General features: G+C 50.1%; 1 protein-coding gene across 4 annotated transcripts in view; it reads right to left on the reverse strand.

Annotated features, from left to right (window-relative positions):
• Positions 1-6,758: 6,758 nt before the first annotated feature.
• Positions 6,759-21,765, reverse strand: part of LOC306771583 (rho GTPase-activating protein 23-like) — a 92,276-nt gene continuing 77,269 nt past the window's right edge. For 3 of the 4 annotated variants that reach the window (XM_079260797.1, XM_079260796.1, XM_079260795.1), the window contains exons 8-23: positions 21,518-21,626; positions 21,401-21,440; positions 21,185-21,322; positions 19,878-20,186; positions 19,742-19,803; positions 18,511-18,617; positions 18,309-18,421; positions 12,976-13,128; positions 12,814-12,892; positions 10,159-10,232; positions 9,985-10,074; positions 9,779-9,904; positions 9,657-9,701; positions 9,492-9,585; positions 7,733-7,761; positions 6,759-7,657 (exon numbers count right to left, since the gene is read on the reverse strand). In XM_079260797.1, the coding sequence (XP_079116923.1) occupies positions 6,827-7,657; positions 7,733-7,761; positions 9,492-9,585; positions 9,657-9,701; positions 9,779-9,904; positions 9,985-10,074; positions 10,159-10,232; positions 12,814-12,892; positions 12,976-13,128; positions 18,309-18,421; positions 18,511-18,617; positions 19,742-19,803; positions 19,878-20,186; positions 21,185-21,322; positions 21,401-21,440; positions 21,518-21,626 (2,399 nt within the window). In that variant the 3' untranslated portion in view covers positions 6,759-6,826. Of the gene's footprint in view, positions 7,658-7,732; positions 7,762-7,995; positions 8,015-9,491; positions 9,586-9,656; positions 9,702-9,778; positions 9,905-9,984; positions 10,075-10,158; positions 10,233-12,813; positions 12,893-12,975; positions 13,129-18,308; positions 18,422-18,510; positions 18,618-19,741; positions 19,804-19,877; positions 20,187-21,184; positions 21,323-21,400; positions 21,441-21,517; positions 21,627-21,765 lie in introns of all 4 variants that reach the window. The other variant, XM_079260798.1, reaches the window with a different exon arrangement.

Here is a 21,765-nt window from a genome sequence, read left to right on the forward strand (position 1 = left end):
GAACGTCTCGAACTGGGAACGTCTCGAACCGGAACGTCTCGAACTGGGAACGTCTCGAACTGGGAACGTCTCGAACTGGGAACGTCTCGAACTGGGAACGTCTCGAACCTGGAACGTCTCGAACCTGGAACGTCTCGAACCTGGAACGTCTCGAACCTGGAACGTCTCGAACCGGGAACGTCTCGAACCTGGAACGTCTCGAACCTGGAACGTCTCGAACCTGGAACGTCTCGAACCGGGAACGTCTCGAACCGGGAACGTCTCGAACCTGGAACGTCTCGAACCGGGAACGTCTCGAACCGGGAACGTCTCGAACCGGGAACGTCTCGAACCGGGAACGTCTCGAACCGGAACGTCTCGAACCTGGAACGTCTTGTGTTTCTGCTGATGAACGACTCAACGTGTCTGAATGTATCTGGTTCTCCGACTGACCCTCTGCTCATCGTCTCCAGGTTTCTGATTGCTTCTGTCTGACCCGGCTCCGGTCGGCTGGACCTGAATGATGAATTGAACTGAAACTGAAGCACAAGTTCACATTAAACGGAGGATCCTGATTTAAACGTTTTTGTGAGGATTTCCTTCCCAGCTTGGAGCGAACCCTGAACACATGTAACGTAAACCTGATCTGAACCAGCAGAGTCCAGATGTTTGAGTTCCACCACCACCAGCACTGCCTGCTAGTTTACACTCCTCCTGGACCATTTAGAGTACGTAGAATAAGTGAATTTAAACAAATATAAAACAATAAGAGCAGAAAGCAACAAAATAAAAGAAGCAGCTTCTCAAACTGATTTAAAAGCCAGAGAGAAAATATGTGCGTGTGTGTGTCTGATGTGCAAACGCAGCTCGGTCCACAGCTTCGGAGCAACAGCTGGAGAAGCGCCGTCACTTCTCCACTTCTTCGTTGTCTTTGTGACGATTAACAACAGTTGATCCACTGACTGAAGAGAACGGGAAGGAACGTACGTATGCCCTCTAAATGTTGTACTATTTAAAAACTTAATTTAAACAAATATATGTACACACACTCCGGGAAAAAATGATCATTTATACACACACCGTGGTCAATGATTCTAATGCCAGCTGGCTGCATTATTGTTGTAAATACACACGTAGTTCGCCGAGTTAAGTTACTGTAATATTACTCCGTTACGGGCGTCACCATAGCAACATGTTAATCAGCTGGTTCAGACCAGCTGCTTTTGACAGGTGGAGGAGAGAAACGCTGCAGCTTAACAGTTGTTTAGCATAAAAGCTACATGGAGGCCGACATTAAATACTTCCTATACTTTAGTTCATTTAGCAAGTTTTGTAAAAAAAAAAAAAAAAGTTATAAAAAAAACTATTAAAGTTATAAAAAAAACTATTGTTATAAATGTTTACTGTGTGGGACCATAGTAAATGTGGATTAAATGACTGATTCGGTTATAATACTTTGAGAAGTCAAAACAACACAGCTGCGGTCCAAGACTCGTGCATTATAATGTATATGTGTGATATATATATATATATATATATATATATATATATATATATATATATATATATATATATATATACGTATGTATTCATTCACCATCCATTATCCTAACTGCTTAACCCAATGAAGGGTCGTGGGGAAGCTGCCTATCCCAGCAGTCTTTGGGCGAAAGGTGAGGTACACCCTGGACAGCTCACCAGTCCATCGCAGGACCACACAGAGGCACACAACCACTCACACTCACTCCTATGGGTGATTTAGAGTAACCAGTGAATCTAACATGCATGTCTTTGGACGGTGGGAGGAAGCCGGAGTACCCGGCTTCGGGTGGGGGGACGGGTTCTGACTATTGTCTGTGCTTATCCACCGAACAGCAGTTCAGAGTACCCACCCTTTCTGGAGTCCTTGGAGGGAGTGCTGGAGGGTGCTCCTTCTGGGGACTCCATAGTTCTGCTGGGGGACTTCAATGCTCACGTGGGCAACGACAGTGAGACATGGAGGGGAGTGATTGGGAGGCATGGTCCCCCCCCTCTGAATGGTGTTTTGTTATTGGACTTCTCTGCTCATCATGGATTGTCCATAACGAACACCATGTTCCAACATAAGAGTGTCCATATGTACACCTGGCATCAGGACTCCCTGGGCCGCAGTTCGATGATCGATTTTGTAGTCGTATCGTCGGACCTGCGGCCACATGCCTTGGACACTCGGGTGAAGAGGGGGGGGGGAGCTTCAACTGATCACCACCTGGTGGTGAGTTGGCTCAGATGGTGGGGGAGGAGGCCGGTCAGATCTGGCAGGCCCAAACGTGTTGTGAGGGTCTGCTGGGAACGTCTGGCTCAGTCCCCCGTCAGAGCGAGCTTCAACCATGTCCCGAGTGAGGCGGGGGACATTGAGTCTGAATGGGCTGTGTTCCGTGCCTCTATTGTTGAGTCGGCCAGACGGAGCTGTGGCCATAAGGTTGTTGGTACCTGTCGTGGTGGTAATCCCAGGACTCGTTGGTGGACACCAGCAGGGAGGGATGCCGTCAAGCTGAAGAAGGAGTCCTATCGGGCCTTCTTGGCCTGTGGGACTCTGGAGGCAGCTGATGGGTACCGACAGGCCAAGCGGCATGCGGCTTCGGTTGTTGCTGAGGCAAAAACTCGGACATGGGAGGAGTTTGGCGAGGCCATGGAGAAAGACTTCCGGACGGCTTCAAGGAGATTCTGGTCCACCATCCGGCGGCTCAGGAGGGGGAAGCAGTTCTCCATCAACACTGTGTACAGTGGAGGTGGGGAGCTGCTGACCTCAACTCGGGATGTTGTGGTTCAGTGGAGGGAATACTTCGAAGACCTCCTCAATCCTACCAACACGTCTTCCAATGAGGAAGTAGAGCTGGGGGACTCAGGGGTGGACTCTCCTATCTCTGGGGCTGAAGTCGCTGAGGTGGCTAAAAAGCTCCTTGGCGGCAAGGCCCCGGGGGTGGATGAGATCCGCCCGGAGTTCCTTAAGGCTCTGGATGCTGTGGGGCTGTCCTGGCTGACACGCCTCTGCAGCATCGCGTGGACATCGGGGAAAGTGCCGCTTGATTGGCAGACTGGGGTGGTGGTCCCCCTTTTTAAGAAGGGGGACCGGAGGGTGTGTTCCAATTACAGGGGAATCACACTCCTCAGCCTCCCTGGTAAGGTCTATTCAGGGGTCCTGGAGAGGAGGGTCCGCCGGATAGTCGAATCTCGGATTGAGGAGGAGCAGTGTGGTTTTCGTCCTGGTCGCGGAACAGTGGACCAGCTCTATACCCTCTTTGGGGTCCTGGAGGGGGCATGGGAGTTTGCCCAACCAGTCTACATGTGCTTTGTGGACCTGGAGAAGGCGTTCGACCGTGTCCCCCGGGGGCTCCTGTGGGGGGTACTTCCGGAGTATGGGGTACCGGACCCTGTTGTACGAGCTGTCTGGTCCCTGTACGACAGGTGTCAGAGCTTGGTCTGCATTGCCGGTAGTAAGTTGGATTCGTTTCCGGTGAGGGTTGGACTCCGCCAAGGCTGCCCTTTATCACCGATTCTGTTCATAACTTATATGGACAGAATTTCTAGGTGCAGCCGAGGTGTTGAGGGGATCCGACTTGGTGGCCTCAGGATTGGGTCCCTGCTTTTTGCAGATGACGTGGTCCTGTTGGCTTCATCTGGTCGTGATCTCCAGCTCTCACTTGAGCGATTCACCGCAGAGTGTGAAGCGGCTGGGATGAGAATCAGCACCTCCAAATCTGAGACCATGATCCTCAGCCGGAATAGGGTGGATTGCCCTCTCCGGGTCGGGAGTCAGGTCCTGCCTCAAGTGGAGGAGTTTAAATATCTCGGGGTCTTGTTCACGAGTGAGGGAAGGATGGAGCGCGAGATCGACAGACGGATCGGTGCGGCGTCTGCAGTAATGCGGACTCTGCGCCGGTCTGTCGTGGTGAAGAGGGAGCTGAGCCAGAAGGCGAAGCTCTCGATTTACCAGTCGATCTACGTTCCTACCCTCACCTATGGTCATGAGCTGTGGGTCGTGACCGAAAGAACGAGATCTCATATCCAGGCGGCTGAAATGGGTTTCCTCCGCAGGGTGGCCGGGCTCTCCCTTAGAGATAGGGTGAGGAGCTCGGTCATCCGGGAGATCAGAGTAGAGCCGCTGCTCCTCCGCATCGAGAGGAACCAGTTGAGGTGGCTCGGGCATCTGGTCAGGATGCCTCCTGGACCTCTCTGGACCGACCTCAGATACACAGACACACACACACACACACACACACACACACTTACTTCTCAAACCACTTCTCAGTTCCGATGCTTTCTGGCTGATGTTTTGGTCTGAATGCTGGCGGTGCTTTCACTCTAGTGGTAGCATGAGACGGAGTCTACAACCCACACAAGTGGCTCAGGTAGTGCAGCTCATCCAGGATGGCACATCAATGCCAGCTGTGGCAAGAAGGTTTGCTGTGTCTGTCAGCGTCGTGTCCAGAGCATGGAGGTGCTACCAGGAAACAGGCCAGTACATCAGGAGACATGGAGGAGGCCGTGGGAGGACAACAACCCAGCAGCAGGACCGCTACCTCCTTCTTTGTGCAAGGAGGAACAGGAGGAGCACTGCCAGAGCCCTGCAGAATGAGCTCCAGCAGGACACAAATGTGCATGTGTCTGCTCCAACAGTCAGAAACAGACTCCATGAGGGTGGTATGAGGGCCCGACGTCCACAGGTGGGGGTTGTGCTTCCAGCCCAACACCATGCAGGACGTTTGGCATTTGCCAGAGAACACCAAGATTGGCAAATTCTCCACTGGCGCCCTGAGCTCTTCACAGATGAAAACAGGTTCACACTGAGCACATGTGACAGACGTGACAGAGTCTGGAGACGCCGTGGAGAACGTTCTGCTGCCTGCAACATCCTCCAGCAGGACCGGTTTGGCAGTGGGTCAGTAATGGTGTGGGGGGGCATTTCTTTGGAGGTCCCGACAGCCCTCCATGTGCTCGCCAGAGGTAGCCTGACTGCCATTAGGTACTGGGATGAGATCCTCAGACCCCTTGTGGGACCATATGCTGGTGCGGTTGGCCCTGGGTTCCTCCTAATGCAAGACAATGCTAGACCTCATGTGGCTGGAGTGTGTCAGCAGTTCCTGCAACACCAAGGCATTGATGTTATGGACCGGCCCGCCCGTTCCCCAGACCTGAATCCAGCTGAGCACATCTGGGACATCATGTCTCGCTCCATCCACCAACGCCAAGTTGCACCACAGACTGTCCAGGAGTTGGCGGATGCTTTAGTCCAGGTCTGGGAGATCCCTCAGGAGAACATCCACCGCCTCATCAGGAGCATGCCCAGGCGTTGTAGGGAGGTCATACAGGCACGCAGAGGCCACACACACTACTGAGCCTCATTCTGACTTGTTTAAAGGACATTACATCAAAGTCTGATCAGCCTGTAGTGTGTTTTTCCACTTTCATTTTTTAAAAAAAATTATTTTTGTGTGATTTTGTTGTCAGCCCATTCAACATGGAAAGAATAAAGTATTTACCGGTAATAAAAATATTTCTTTCAATCAGATCTACAACGTGTTACTTAAACTGTATGTATGTTTGTGTGTATATGTATATATATATATATAATTATATATATATATATATATAAATAAATGTATGTAATGTGTGTGTTTGGTCTAATTTATTTTGAGCTTCATGAGTTTCATGGCTCTCTGGATTTAATTACAGACTGTAAATGACAGAGGTGTGGTGAGGAGGTCTGTAATAAGTCTTAAACTGGTACCAAAATAAACTTCAGGATCCTGCAGGTACTCTGTACTTATGTCAACAGCTTTCAGACCAGCATGGATCTATAAAACCAGCAGTTTTCCACATGATCAGAGGAACTTTTCCACGTCTGCAGGTTATGTTGAACATGCACACATGTTCTACATAACGTGGGCATGTCTGCGGGTCTGACTGGACCTTCTGGAGGGCCGGTTTTGGTCCCTGGACCTTATGTTTGACTTCATCTATTCAGAACCAAAATAAATCCAGAGCAAATGATTTCTGAAACAAATAATTTAATATATTATGTATATTTATATACACAGGTTAACTTAAGAAGGCTTTTTTACAACAGATACAAAACTGGTCACACAGTTACCCACGTACACATGCACAGCCGGAGCGGATTCAGGTCCACGTGGACTCTGACAGGCAGGCAGCTGGGGTCACATCACGTCTTCTGAAGGTGAACTCCGAGAGGGAAGGGAAAACCCTGACCCGGAACGTTTCAGTCGGGTCCGACAGAAACCAGAAGGTCAGAACTGTGACATCACGGTGGGCCGGCGCTGGAATGTCGCCGCGACTCGGAGCTTCATGCAGAAGTCAGACGGAGAGAAAACGAGGCAAAAAACAAGGAATTTGGCAAAAGTTCACGTAGCTGCCGTCATCACCAGGAACATCTGCTCACACACACACCCATGCACACACACACACACACACACACAGACAGGGAAACAGGCTTAGGTTTACATATTCTTCCGCCCCCCGTTTAGTCCACACGCTTCGCTCCTTTGGGGTCCCTGCAGATCCGCAGGGGACTTGGGAGGGGCTGCTAAAGGGGATCCCCGGATCAGGAGACCTCTGGTCTGAGGTGACCCGCATTGGGAGCTCTGACCCGGATCGGGATTAGGTGTGCACGTCAGGTGAGATTACTGCTGTTAGTGAGGACACACGGGGGGGACACAGGAGTCTAGCATGGCCACCAGCTCACCCCCCCCCCCCCCCCCCCCCCCCCGACTCGGAGCAAACGTCGGAGGAGGAGTCTCCTGGGAGATCTGATCATGTGACCCGGCGTCAGTAACAGGTGACTGGATCAGACCACCACCGTGTGACGGCGCCATGCTCTGGTCTTGTCCTGGGGGTCCAGCGCTGGTCTCCTCAGGACCACAGTGGAGGACCCTGAGGGACTCTGATCCACACATCCTGAGGAGGATGGAGGAAGGTGCTTCTCGGACTCTGGACCTGCTGGTGAAACTCTGGGCTGAGCCGGCACTCTGATGACGTCCACCTCATCAGTCTTCCATCCTCGGTCCTCGTTCTGGTCCAGGTCCAGGTTCACGGACATGGTCCTCGTCCGGCCTCCTCTGCTCTTCCTGTAGCGGACCGGAGCAAACCGGTTCCAGTCTGGCTGCTGGGTCCAGCTGGGGGGCTGGTACAGGGTGGGAGGCCTGGAGGGGGAGATCCAGACTGGAACAGCAGGACGTCCTCGGGCTGGAGGAGGGGGGGTTTGGATCTGATGGGAGCAGAGGAAACTGTGGAGACGAAGATGGCGTCCCGGAATGCCGCTCCGCCGCGTTCCCTCGCTTTGGGAGGCGTCGCCGCTGCTTCCAGCGTCGCTCCCAGCAGGTTTTCCTCCCTCCCCCTGCCTGCCCTGCCTCCCTCCCGCCGCCGCCAGCTTCTCCTCCTGCCGCTTCTCCTTTTTAGGACAGACTCGCTCCTCCTCCCCCGTTTCTTCCTCCCCCCTCTCCTCCTCCTCCTCGCCGTACATGGTGGCTTTGACCGGCTCGTGCTCCGAGTCCTCGTCGGCGCTGCTGTCCGGAAGGCGGCTGCTGAGGCGTTTCTTCCGTTTGCGGGTCACAGCAGAGATGATGGACTTGGGAAGGAAGTCAATGGGGTTCAGGTCTTTTCTGGACCCTGAAGAAACCTGGAAGGTTGGAGTTCCGGTCAGTTATTCCTCATTTTCCAGAAGACGGAGGACGAGCAGGAGACGTTTGCTTACCTTCGACCTAACTGAACCGCTGGTGGAGTCTGTGGGAAGAAGATGATGATGATGATGTTAGGAGGCCGACAACGCCAGATGAGAAACCACAGCAAGCATCACTGCAAACGGAGAGAACTGAGAACCAGATCAGAGAATTCTGGTCAAAACCAGTCCAGGTCCAGCCTGATCTGGTTCCCAGTGGCTCCAGTTTGCTCTGAACACACAGGAGAGACGGGAACACCAGAAACACACACAAAGAGGAAGACCTGGTCCTACCCTACCGAAGAGGCTGATCCAGAGCTAGAGAGAGAACATAGAGGTCCGGAAGAGAGAGAGAGAGAGAGAGAGCGAGAAGGTCCATGAGCATTCCTTCACAGAACAGCTGGAAAACAGAACAGGTTCTCCTCAAAACCTCCGATCCGGAGTCCGGGAGATCTGGAGACCTCCGATCCGGAGTCCGGGAGATCTGGAGACCTCCGATCCGGAGTCCGGGAGATCTGGAGACCTCCGATCCGGAGTCCGGAGTCCGGGAGATCTGGAGACCTCCGATCCGGAGTCCGGGAGATCTGGAGACCTCCGATCCGGAGTCCGGGAGATCTGGAGACCTCCGATCCGGAGTACGGGGAGATCTACAGATCTCAGATCTGGAGTCTGAGGAGATCAGTCTGGGAAACAGACACGGATTAGTTTCCTGTGGAGACGTCTGACCCTCTGAGTCGACTAGAAACCCAGTAAAGCACAAGAAGAGTCAAACTGGACTGAACTGGAAGCTGCTGGTGTGTGGTCAGGGGGATGCTGGTCTAAACTAAATAAAAAGTTTCCATCCCTTTAGACCTGCTGAGCTGCTGGGAGATGTCCCATGATGCACTGGGAGACGTCCCATGATGCACTGGGATGATGTCCCATGATGCACTGGGAGACGTCCCATCACTGGGAAGACGTCCCATGATGCACTGGGATGATGTCCCATGATGCACTGGGAGACGTCCCATGATGCACTGGGATGATGTCCCATGATGCACTGGGAGACGTCCCATCACTGGGAAGACGTCCCATGATGCACTGGGATGATGTCCCATGATGCACTGGGAGACGTCCCATGATGCACTGGGATGATGTCCCATGATGCACTGGGAGACGTCCCATGATGCACTGGGATGATGTCCCATGATGCACTGGGAGACGTCCCATGATGCACTGGGATGATGTCCCATGATGCACTGGGAGACGTCCCATGATGCACTGGGATGATGTCCCATGATGCACTGGGAGACGTCCCATGATGCACTGGGAGACGTCCCATGATGCACTGGGATGATGTCCCATGATGCACTGGGAGACGTCCCATGATGCACTGGGCTCTCTATGTAGAAACGTCTGACATTGTTTCGTTCATTTCTCTTTTTTCTCAGCAGGATCAGATCCCAGATCTGCTGCTGGTTTTCCTGTCCTCTCTACCCACAACCGGACCAGGAAGATGGACCTCTCTCCTGGTTCTGGTGCTGATGGAAGGTTTTCTTCGTCTTTAATGTCTGAACTGGTTTACAAACTGGTAAACTGGTGGATGAGATGATGGATTTGTCTTTAAACGTGATTCTAACTTCCTGGTCTTCCTGGTTGTCTCTAAATAAAATCCATGTTTCCAGAGAGGAACCTCAACTGGCTACTGGATGAATCTTTTCTCTCACAGGCAGTCTCAGGAATCTCAGACACCACTGGTTTTAAGCTGGTTTAGACACCCTCCGATCATCCATCCATCCGGAACCTTCCGGCTCACCTGATGCCTCTCCCGGCATGCCCGGCCTCCCGATGTTGGACAGCAGGTGGTCGATGTTGGGGACAGGCTGCATGTCCTGCTTATCCTTTGGAGTCTAGACAGAGAAAATAAATGAGAACATCCATCTCTGTGTGCTACCAGAAGCTCAGCTGTCGTCCAACAGACCTTCTCCTGCTGATCCAGCTCTCCATCGCTGAAGAACCAGTCGTTCTGCGGGGTGAAAGTCCGAGTTAGTCCACGGAGAGAAGCTAGGAACCGATTAGAGGAAACACAGCAGGGTTTCTTACATAAAGGATCAGTGTCTCGACTATCTTGTAGCGGTCTGGCATGTGGGTGACCATGTCCGTCATGTTGTCCTCTGATGTCCTCACCAAGGTGGGACCAAACACCAGAGCCAGATTCCTCGGCTCCATCTGGGAACACAAAGAAAATCTCCACCAGCGATTCTATTTGTTTGTGCAGAAACTGAATGTGTGAGGAAAGGTCAGGTGACCTTGTTCTTCTCAGCGTGGTCTGCCACCCTCTTCAGGTGGCCCACCAGGAACTTGAGCGTGTGATAGTAATGATCTGGGAGGTCATGGATCTGAAGCGAACCAACAAACAGACGTGAGCAAAGCAGAGCTGGCTGTTAGAATGTGGGAGAAGGAGAAGCATGATGGGAACACACCAGCTTCTTCATGGTCTTCAGCCGGTCTTCTGCGTCCTCTATCCGGTTGGCATCTATGAAGTCATTGTATCTGTCTGCAGACAGAGAAGATGTTTAAAGCAACAGGAGGGAAATCAGCCTGTAAGGAAGAGTCAATAGTTTCAGACAAACGGCAAAATGTGGGAATGACAGCAGGTTGGACTCATCAAATTGTTCTGGTTTTACACAGAGATGCACGTTGTCTCAGGTGATTACAATCTGATGCTAATGGCTTCTTCTTTTGCCGTTTACTGCAGCAGTGGAACATGTGCCGCTTCAGTCTAATAAGGGTTTATATTCAGCAACATCTCCAACTTTTCAGAAGTTGATTGTTGTACAGATGTATCTACAACCACCGTCCACTGTATCAGCTCCACCAGTCCTACTTCCAGTATGTACAAATCCCTAACCAGCCAATCACACGCCAGCATGTAGAATGGTGAAGACCACTTGCTGAGGTTCAAACTGTGCATCAGAATGAGGAAGAAAGGAGATTTAGGGGGCTTTGAAGGTTGGTTTGAGTAATTACTGGGGTTTTCACCCCAAACCATCTGGAGTGTTTCCAGAGAAGGTCTGAAGAAGAGAAAATATCCACCGAGTTGTCTGGTCCAGAATGTCTGGTTGGTGTCAGAGGTCGGAAGAGAATGGACATACTGGTTGGAGATGATCGAAAGACAACAGGAAGTCCAGTCAGCACTGGTTCCCACCAAGATATGCAGACAATAATTTAGGCTGCTGATGGTGATGAGGTGGAACGGGAGATTCTCATGGTGATGAGGTGGAACGGGAGATTCTCATGGTGATGAGGTGGAACGGGAGATTCTCATGGTGATGAGGTGGAACGGGAGATTCTCATCGTGATGAGGAGGAACGGGAGATTCTCATGGTGATGAGGTGGTTCTCATGGTGATGAGGTGGAACGGGAGATTCTCATGGTGATGAGGTGGAACGGGAGATTCTCATCGTGATGAGGAGGAACGGGAGATTCTCATGGTGATGAGGAGGAACGGGAGATTCTCATCATGATGAGGTGGAACGGGAGATTCTCATGGTGATGAGGAGGAACGGGAGATTCTCATCATGATGAGGTGGAACGGGAGATTCTCATGGTGATGAGGAGGAACGGGAGATTCTCATGGTGATGAGGTGGAACGGGAGATTCTCATAGTGATGAGGAGGAACGGGAGATTCTCATGGTGATGAGGAGGAACGGGAGATTCTCATGGTGATGAGGAGGAACGGGAGATTCTCATGGTGATGAGGTGGAACGGGAGATTCTCATGGTGATGAGGAGGAACGGGAGATTATCATGGTGATGAGGTGGAACGGGAGATTCTCATGGTGATGAGGAGGAACGGGAGATTATCATGGTGATGAGGAGGAACGGGAGATTATCATGGTGATGAGGTGGAACGGGAGATTCTCATGGTGATGAGGTGGAACGGGAGATTATCATGGTGATGAGGTGGAACGGGAGATTCTCATGGTGATGAGGTGGAACGGGAGATTATCATGGTGATGAGGTGGAACGGGAGATTATCATGGTGATGAGGTGGAACGGGAGATTCTCATGGTGATGAGGTGGAACGGGAGATTCTCATGGTGATGAGGAGGAACGGGAGATTATCATGGTGATGAGGTGGAACGGGAGATTCTCATGGTGATGAGGAGGAACGGGAGATTATCATGGTGATGAGGTGGAACGGGAGATTCTCATGGTGATGAGGTGGAACGGGAGATTATCATGGTGATGAGGTGGAACGGGAGATTCTCATGGTGATGAGGTGGAACGGGAGATTATCATGGTGATGAGGTGGAACGGGAGATTCTCATGGTGATGAGGAGGAACGGGAGATTATCATGGTGATGAGGTGGAACGGGAGATTCTCATGGTGATGAGGTGGAACGGGAGATTCTCATCATGATGAGGTGGAACGGGAGATTCTCATGGTGATGAGGTGGAACGGGAGATTCTCATCATGATGTGGTGGAAAGGGAGATTGTCATCATGATGAGGTGGAACGGGAGATTCTCATGGTGATGAGGTGGAACGGGAGATTCTCATGGTGATGAGGTGGAACGGGAGATTCTCATGGTGATGAGGTGGAACGGGAGATTCTCATGGTGATGAGGTGGAACGGGAGATTCTCATGGTGATGAGGTGGAACGGGAGATTCTCATGGTGATGAGGTGGAACGGGAGATTCTCATGGTGATGAGGTGGAACGGGAGATTCTCATGGTGATGAGGTGGAACGGGAGATTCTCATGGTGATGAGGTGGAACGGGAGATTCTCATGGTGATGAGGTGGAACGGCAGATTCTCATGGTGATGAGGTGGAACGGGAGATTCTCATGGTGATGAGGTGGAACGGGAGATTCTCATGGTGATGAGGTGGAACGGGAGATTCTCATGGTGATGAGGTGGAACGGGAGATTCTCATGGTGATGAGCAGCAACTTTGTGATGTTTCTTGTCAACATGGAGCAAAATCTCAGAGGAATGCTCCCGACACCTTGATCTATTTATCACACCTGAATTTCGCAGCATTTTTGGAGGAAACGGGATCGAACTATTGGACGAACAAACATTTTGAAAAAAAAAAATCAACATTTGTTGCTGATAGAACCTCGACTCACCGTCAGTGAAAAGAGGCTCTGGCAGCTTTCTTAAGAAGGATTTCAGCAGGCTGCTGATGACGTTCAGGTCCTGCCACCTCTGTGAAGGACAAAACGCAGCAGAATGATAAAACTCATCGCCTGTTTTCCCTTCAGCACATTCCACACCAGATTTCTCTGAACCTCCTCTGCTGTGTTGATGTCCATGCCCTTGTTGAGATGCTCCTGCAGGTTGGACACCATGGCATTGTTCCCCGGAACGCGGTAGATCCCCGTGTACTCCAGACCCGTCGCCTCCACAACACCACAGCACATCTCCACGATCAGAGGGACAAACTGGAGAAACAAACGAAGCAGCTGATTCCAGTTTCTGTTGGTCAGCAGACCAGCTGCCTGGATGTGTATCTGACAGGAATGGAGAGAACCCTCACACACTCACGTGTAACATTTAAACACTACTCTGAACAAAAGGAAATGTTTTTATTTCATCCTCCACCTTCATGTGCTTCTGTTGTTGCACTTCTGATTGGTTCATCCGTCACACTTCAGAGAACCACATAAACTGACCAATCTGGATGTTTCTGTTTAATTTCCTCCTGCTGAGCCTTTTAAAGCTCTTTAAACGACACACTGAGGCTCTTTAAAGCTAACAGTCCGATAACTTATCAATAATGTTTAGTACAAAGTAGTACATGTACATTCTCAGGACGTTGAGAGCGATCTTTTCAGCAAACATAATAAACAAGCTGAAGTTTATGGAACAAATAAGTTTAATTTACATGTTATTCCATCTTCCAGAAAAGCCAGGAAAAATTTCCCATCATGACCAGTGACTATTCCAGATTTCCAAGCTACCCTACATTTTCACACGTGTACATTTACATGTGTGTAGCGATGGATTTGTGGATTTATTTTTGGATCAACATTTATAATAATCATTTTTTATAATATAGAGAATAATAATAATCAATAGATATAATAATAATGAGAAATGATTTGCCAAACTAGTTTCTGTTAGCGCCCCCTGGTGGTCTCACTGCTCTATGATATAAATGGATAAAGACCAGAATGTCCTGCGTCTGCCTGTGACAGAAAACCAGTGGAAACTGGTGGAACCCAGTAAAGCTGCCATTAAAGAACCATTATAAACTGGAGTGACTGGGAGATAAATGCATGCAGCATTAGGTCATGGGACATTCAAGCCACAAACATCCCCAGAGGGATTATCTGACACTACACATGAATTTATTTATTTATTTATTCTTCCCTGACAGATCCAAGACCCAGACCTATACTCACAACTAAAGACCCATCCAGTGGGACGTAACACTGATACACACCTTCTATACTCACAACTAAAGACCCATCCAGTGGAGCGTAACACTGATACACACCTTCTATACTCACAACTAAAGACCCATCCAGTGGAGCGTAACACTGATACACACCTTCTATACTCACAACTAAAGACCCATCCAGTGGGACGTAACACTGATACACACCTTCTATACTCACAACTAAAGACCCATCCAGTGGGACGTAACACTGATACACACCTTCTATACTCACAACTAAAGACCCATCCAGTGGAGCGTAACACTGATACACACCTTCTATACTCACAACTAAAGACCCATCCAGTGGGACGTAACACTGATACACACCTTCTATACTCACAACTAAAGACCCATCCAGTGGGACGTAACACTGATACACACCTTCTATACTCACAACTAAAGACCCATACAGTGGGACGTAACACTGATACACACCTTCTATACTCACAACTAAAGACCCATCCAGTGGGACGTAACACTGACACACACCTTCTATACTCACAACTAAAGACCCATCCAGTGGGACGTAACACTGATACACACCTTCTATACTCACAACTAAAGACCCATCCAGTGGGACGTAACACTGATAGACACCACCTATACTCACAACTAAAGACCCATCCAGTGGGACGTAACACTGATACACACCTTCTATACTCACAACTAAAGACCCATCCAGTGGGACGTAACACTGATACACACCTTCTATACTCACAACTAAAGACCCATCCAGTGGGACGTAACACTGATACACACCTTCTATACTCACAACTAAAGACCCATCCAGTGGGACGTAACACTGATAGACACCACCTATACTCACAACTAAAGACCCATCCAGTGGGACGTAACACTGACACACACCTTCTATACTCACAACTAAAGACCCATCCAGTGGGACGTAACACTGATACACACCTTCTATACTCACAACTAAAGACCCATCCAGTGGGACGTAACACTGACACACACCTTCTATACTCACAACTAAAGACCCATCCAGTGGGACGTAACACTGATACACACCTTCTATACTCACAACTAAAGACCCATCCAGTGGGACGTAACACTGATAGACACCACCTATACTCACAACTAAAGACCCATCCAGTGGGACGTAACACTGATACACACCTTCTATACTCACAACTAAAGACCCATCCAGTGGGACGTAACACTGATACACACCTTCTATACTCACAACTAAAGACCCATCCAGTGGGACGTAACACTGATACACACCTTCTATACTCACAACTAAAGACCCATCCAGTGGGACGTAACACTGATAGACACCACCTATACTCACAACTAAAGACCCATCCAGTGGGACGTAACACTGACACACACCTTCTATACTCACAACTAAAGACCCATCCAGTGGGACGTAACACTGATACACACCTTCTATACTCACAACTAAAGACCCATCCAGTGGGACGTAACACTGACACACACCTTCTATACTCACAACTAAAGACCCATCCAGTGGGACGTAACACTGATACACACCTTCTATACTCACAACTAAAGACCCATCCAGTGGGACGTAACACTGATAGACACCACCTATACTCACAACTAAAGACCCATCCAGTGGGACGTAACACTGACACACACCTTCTATACTCACAACTAAAGACCCATCCAGTGGGACGTAACACTGACACACACCTTCTATACTCACAACTAAAGACCCATCCAGTGGGACGTAACACTGACACACACCACCTATACTCACAACTAAAGACCCATCCAGTGGGACGTAACACTGATACACACCTTCTATACTCACAACTAAAGACCCATCCAGTGGGACGTAACACTGATACACACCTTCTATACCGACAACTAAAGACCCATCCAGTGGGACGTAACACTGATACACACCTTCTATACTCACAACTAAAGACCCATCCAGTGGGACGTAACACTGATACACACCTTCTATACTCACAACTAAAGACCCATCCAGTGGGACGTAACACTGACACACACCTTCTATACTCACAACTAAAGACCCATCCAGTGGGACGTAACACTGACACACACCTTCTATACTCACAACTAAAGACCCATCCAGTGGGACGTAACACTGACACACACCTTCTATACTCACAACTAAAGACCCATCCAGTGGAGCGTAACACTGACACACACCTTCTATACTCACAACTAAAGACCCATCCAGTGGGACGTAACACTGATACACACCTTCTATACCGACAACTAAAGACCCATCCAGTGGGACGTAACACTGATACACACCTTCTATACTCACAACTAAAGACCCATCCAGTGGGACGTAACACTGATACACACCTTCTATACTCACAACTAAAGACCCATCCAGTGGGACGTAACACTGATACACACCTTCTATACTCACAACTAAAGACCCATCCAGTGGGACGTAACACTGATACACACCTTCTATACTCACAACTAAAGACCCATCCAGTGGGACGTAACACTGATACACACCTTCTATACTCACAACTAAAGACCCATCCAGTGGGACGTAACACTGACACACACCTTCTATACTCACAACTAAAGACCCATCCAGTGGGACGTAACACTGATAGACACCTTCTATACTCACAACTAAAGACCCATCCAGTGGGACGTAACACTGACACACACCTTCTATACTCACAACTAAAGACCCATCCAGTGGGACGTAACACTGACACACACCTTCTATACTCACAACTAAAGACCCATCCAGTGGGACGTAACACTGACACACACCTTCTATACTCACAACTAAAGACCCATCCAGTGGGACGTAACACTGACACACACCTTCTATACTCACAACTAAAGACCCATCCAGTGGGACGTAACACTGATAGACACCTTCTATACTCACAACTAAAGACCCATCCAGTGGGACGTAACACTGACACACACCTTCTATACTCACAACTAAAGACCCATCCAGTGGGACGTAACACTGATACACACCTTCTATACTCACAACTAAAGACCCATCCAGTGGGACGTAACACTGATACACACCTTCTATACTCACAACTAAAGACCCATCCAGTGGGACGTAACACTGATAGACACCTTCTATACTCACAACTAAAGACCCATCCAGTGGGACGTAACACTGACACACACCTTCTATACTCACAACTAAAGACCCATCCAGTGGGACGTAACACTGATAGACACCTTCTATACTCACAACTAAAGACCCATCCAGTGGGACGTAACACTGACACACACCTTCTATACTCACAACTAAAGACCCATCCAGTGGGACGTAACACTGATACACACCTTCTATACTCACAACTAAAGACCCATCCAGTGGGACGTAACACTGATACACACCTTCTATACTCACAACTAAAGACCCATCCAGTGGGACGTAACACTGACACACACCTTCTATACTCACAACTAAAGACCCATCCAGTGGGACGTAACACTGATACACACCTTCTATACTCACAACTAAAGACCCATCCAGTGGGACGTAACACTGATACACACCTTCGCTGTCGCAGCGGCAGCAAGTGGGCGGGGCTTCTGTCTGAGTGATTACTCCCACATGGAAATAGATCATTTTAAAGAGAGTGGCATCTTATTTTTTAATCCTCTTTATGTTGTTCTTATTGGGATTTTAACAAGTTTGTTTGATTTATTTATTTAGTTTTTAATACGTACTTGTGAGACGTGGAAGACTGTTTTTATTGAGCCGTCAGACAGTCTGACTTTTCCCCTCAGGGATGAATAAAGTGATTAAGATTTTTTTCATAAAGAATAATTAATAATAGAAAAACTTAACCTGGCATTTGAAGGGTTAAAACGGTGTTTAGTTGTTCTGAGCAGGTCTGAAGTCGCAGGACTTCTTTTAGAACTACACATAACAACGACTCAGGAGGAGTTACAGTTACTGTTATTAAACTGTTGCAGCTTATGTCCTTCATGGTATTTGTAGATTCACCCCCCCCAGACGGGGCCCTCCGGCTGGCGGAGGCCCACGCCGGTTGCGGTCCCCGGGCCGTGTGGTGACGGCCCTGCTCTACAGCCTTACAGGAGCAGTTTCTGCGTGAGGATGAAGACATGAACCATGCGTGTCTAAACGGCGGATAGAAGCTCCTCTGCAGACGTCCTGACTGCTAACCATGGTCCAGAGAAGTCCTCCGTCTGACTCACCTTGTGGTTTGCAGCCGGCTGACAGTCCTCCAGCCGCACGCCAAAAGCTTTAGGACTTCCTGTCTTCTTGGCCTTCTTCATGATGTTGATGCCCCACAAAGCCTTGTTGTCATCTGAGGACACACACACACACACACACACACGGGGTTAACGCCTGTGATTTGCCGGTGCAGCACTGTGGCAGAGTCCTGCTCAGACCCACCGGATCTGGAGGCCCGGTTCACCGAGGTGTTGTCAGTCTTAGCCAGGAGGAAGGGGGGCATGATGCGGTGGGCTCTGGGGGAGGAGTCCGGCTTGTTTCCCGTCAGGCTGCGGAGGAGACGTGTGAAAGAAGAGGTTTTGCTTTGTGGAACGGTCTGGTTGTGGGTTCTGGGTGGGTTCTGGATGGGTTCTGGATGGGTTCTAGGTGGGGTTCTGGGTGGGTTCTGGGTGGGGTTCTGGGTGGGGTTCTGGATGGGTTCTGAGTGGGGTTCTAGGTGGGTTCTGGGTGGGGTTCTGGGTGGGTTCTGGGTGGGGTTCTGGGTGGGGTTCTGGATGGGTTCTGAGTGGGGTTCTAGGTGGGTTCTGGGTGGGGTTCTGGTTGTGGGTTCTAGGTGGGTTCTGGGTGGGTTCTGGGTGGGGTTCTAGGTGGGTTCTGGGTGGGGTTCTGGGTGGGGTTCTGGGTGGGGTTCTGGGTGGGTTCTAGGTGGGTTCTGGGTGGGTTCTGGGTGGGGTTCTGGGTGGGGTTCTGGGTGGGTTCTGGGTGGGTTCTAGGTGGGTTCTGGGTGGGGTTCTGGGTGGGGTTCTGGGTGGGGTTCTGGGTGGGTTCTAGGTGGGGTTCTGGGTGGGGTTCTGGGTGGGGTTCTAGGTGGGTTCTGGGTGGGTTCTGGGTGGGGTTCTGGGTGGGTTCTAGGTGGGTTCTGGGTGGGGTTCTGGGTGGGTTCTGGGTGGGTTCTGGGTGGGGTTCTGGGTGGGGTTCTAGGTGGGTTCTGGGTGGGTTCTGGGTGGGTTCTGGGTGGGGTTCTGGGTGGGTTCTAGGTGGGTTCTGGGTGGGTTCTAGGTGGGTTCTGGGTGGGTTCTGGGTGGGGTTCTGGGTGGGTTCTAGGTGGGTTCTGGGTGGGTTCTAGGTGGGTTCTGGGTGGGGTTCTAGGTGGGTTCTGGGTGGGTTCTGGGTGGGGTTCTGGGTGGGTTCTAGGTGGGTTCTGGGTGGGGTTCTGGGTGGGTTCTGGGTGGGTTCTGGGTGGGGTTCTGGGTGGGGTTCTAGGTGGGTTCTGGGTGGGTTCTGGGTGGGTTCTGGGTGGGGTTCTGGGTGGGTTCTAGGTGGGTTCTGGGTGGGTTCTAGGTGGGTTCTGGGTGGGTTCTGGGTGGGGTTCTGGGTGGGTTCTAGGTGGGTTCTGGGTGGGTTCTAGGTGGGTTCTGGGTGGGTTCTGGGTGGGTTCTGGGTGGAGCCTGACCTGTGTTTCCTGTAGTCGTTCAGCTTCTTGTTGATGAGAGCTTGCCGACTGCAGCCGATCTCCTGGAAGAAGCGGTGACATTGTGTTGGTGTGTGAACGTACAACCTGGGTGGGAACAGTCAGACCTCCACCGCACCTCGTTATCGGTCTTGCTGTTCTCCCGGATCACCCGGATCCAGGCCAGCATGTCGTCCCTGTCCTCAGCCTGCAGAAGGTACTCGCAGAAGTCCTGCGTGGTCAGCCTCAGCGTGTGCTTCCGCTTGGTTTCACTGTAGGCGATGTCGATCAGGCAGCCGCGAATGCTGATTGGCGGGTGTTGGTCCTGGGCGGGGCCCGCCCCCGCGCCATGAAGCACGGCCTCCCGCTTGTCTTTGTAGAGGAAGAGCGAGTGGGAGCGGAGCACGGAGAAGGCGCGCTTCCACGGCCTCATGCTGCTGCCGACTTTCTGCAAGCAGAGAGCAAACATCGACCAGAGCAACGTAAAGAAGACGTTTTCATTGGAACTTCATCTTAAACATCGAATCGGAAACTATTCCACGTCCAGCAGTAGCAGCTGAGTGTGTCGGTTAGGACAAGGTTTGGACCCCCAGGACAGACGGACTGAAGGCTAACCCTAACCCCCAAAGGCTGCTTACAGCTCACATTCATTCATTAAAGAAGGAAAAAAACAGCTGCCTGGAAAATAAGCTGAAATTAACTAAAGTAATAATAAATAAAAATTTTATGAAAATCATGACATTATTTTCTAATTCTGGTTCAATACAAATAATTTTTTTAAAAAGCAAACAAATAAGATAATTTATTACATATTCCATCAGTCATAAACTAATATTTAGTAGAACAATCCTTTAATGTTTCCGCTCCAGTCAGATGTTTTCTGTTCCTCTCAGTCAGACTTCTGCACCTGTTGACAGGTATTTTGTCCCACTGTTCAACAGAAAAGTCTCTCATTTGTCCAGGACACATTTGTTTGTTTTTTCTTTCTTCAACTCAATTAAATGAAAAAACAGTGTCTTATATTACTAAATTATATTTTTGCAAGTTTATATTTATTGTTCCTTTTTAAGTCTCCAGTTATTTGAGTGATTGTAGTAAATTCAGCTTTTCTTTAATGAAAGGGGATGAAGACATGTGAGCACAGCTGTAAATAAATCTGAAACTGCTAAAAAGTCTGCTGCAGGTGTGGGATGAGCAGCAGGATGAGAATGTGGGTTATGCCATGAAAAACTGTGTGAATCCTCTGTGAGAACTCAAGCGCGAGGCAGAAACCGTGTGAACGGTGGGTTATCCTCTCATTCAGCCCCCTGCAGGCAGACCAGAGCGCCAGGCGAGGGTGAGGGGAGCGGACTGGGCTCTGGCTGCAGAGCCGGGACCAGACTTAGGAGACGGGATCAGGTTTCATGCTCCTTCTGAGGCCTCAGGTGGGCGAGCAGCATGCTGTACCTTCCCCTTCTCGGTGAGGATCTGTTTGTACTGCAGCCAGCCTTCCTTCCGAACATCACTGAAGGTGATGGTTCCCAGCTCGGAGGTGGAGTGGCGTTTGGACCGGGCCTCCTCCTGAGTTCGCAGGCTCTCCAGAGACTGTGGAGAGATGAAGTGGGTCGCTATGATCAGTCCGTCCTCGCTGTTGGGAAGGGGAAGGAAGGACATGAGACTCACCCCGTCGGTGAAAAAGCTCTTAACCCTTTTTGGTAGTTTTCTGTGGAAACATCAGACACAGGTGATCAGAACGTACAACTCCGCCTTCAGCAGCACTCTGCTGGAGAAACGACTCACGAGAAGACGCGGCCTTCTTCCCTGAAGGTGTTGAGTCCCTCGTCGCAGGACTTGGATCGCTCTGTGGTGATGGCCAGCAGGTAAGAGGAGCGCCGGCCTTTAATGCTGCCTGGAGAGACGAAGGTCCAGTCAGAGGAGGAAGAGGAGGAGGAGGATGCAGACGGGAAATGTGATGACATGAATGAGACGGGAGCAGGTTTTACTGGCTGATTAATGTGACATGAGGCAGGAGGATGAATACACATGAA

This window comes from Telmatherina bonti, assembly GCF_933228915.1.
Source record: "Telmatherina bonti genome assembly, chromosome: 21".
In the NCBI taxonomy this organism is placed as follows: Eukaryota; Metazoa; Chordata; class Actinopteri; order Atheriniformes; family Telmatherinidae; genus Telmatherina; species Telmatherina bonti.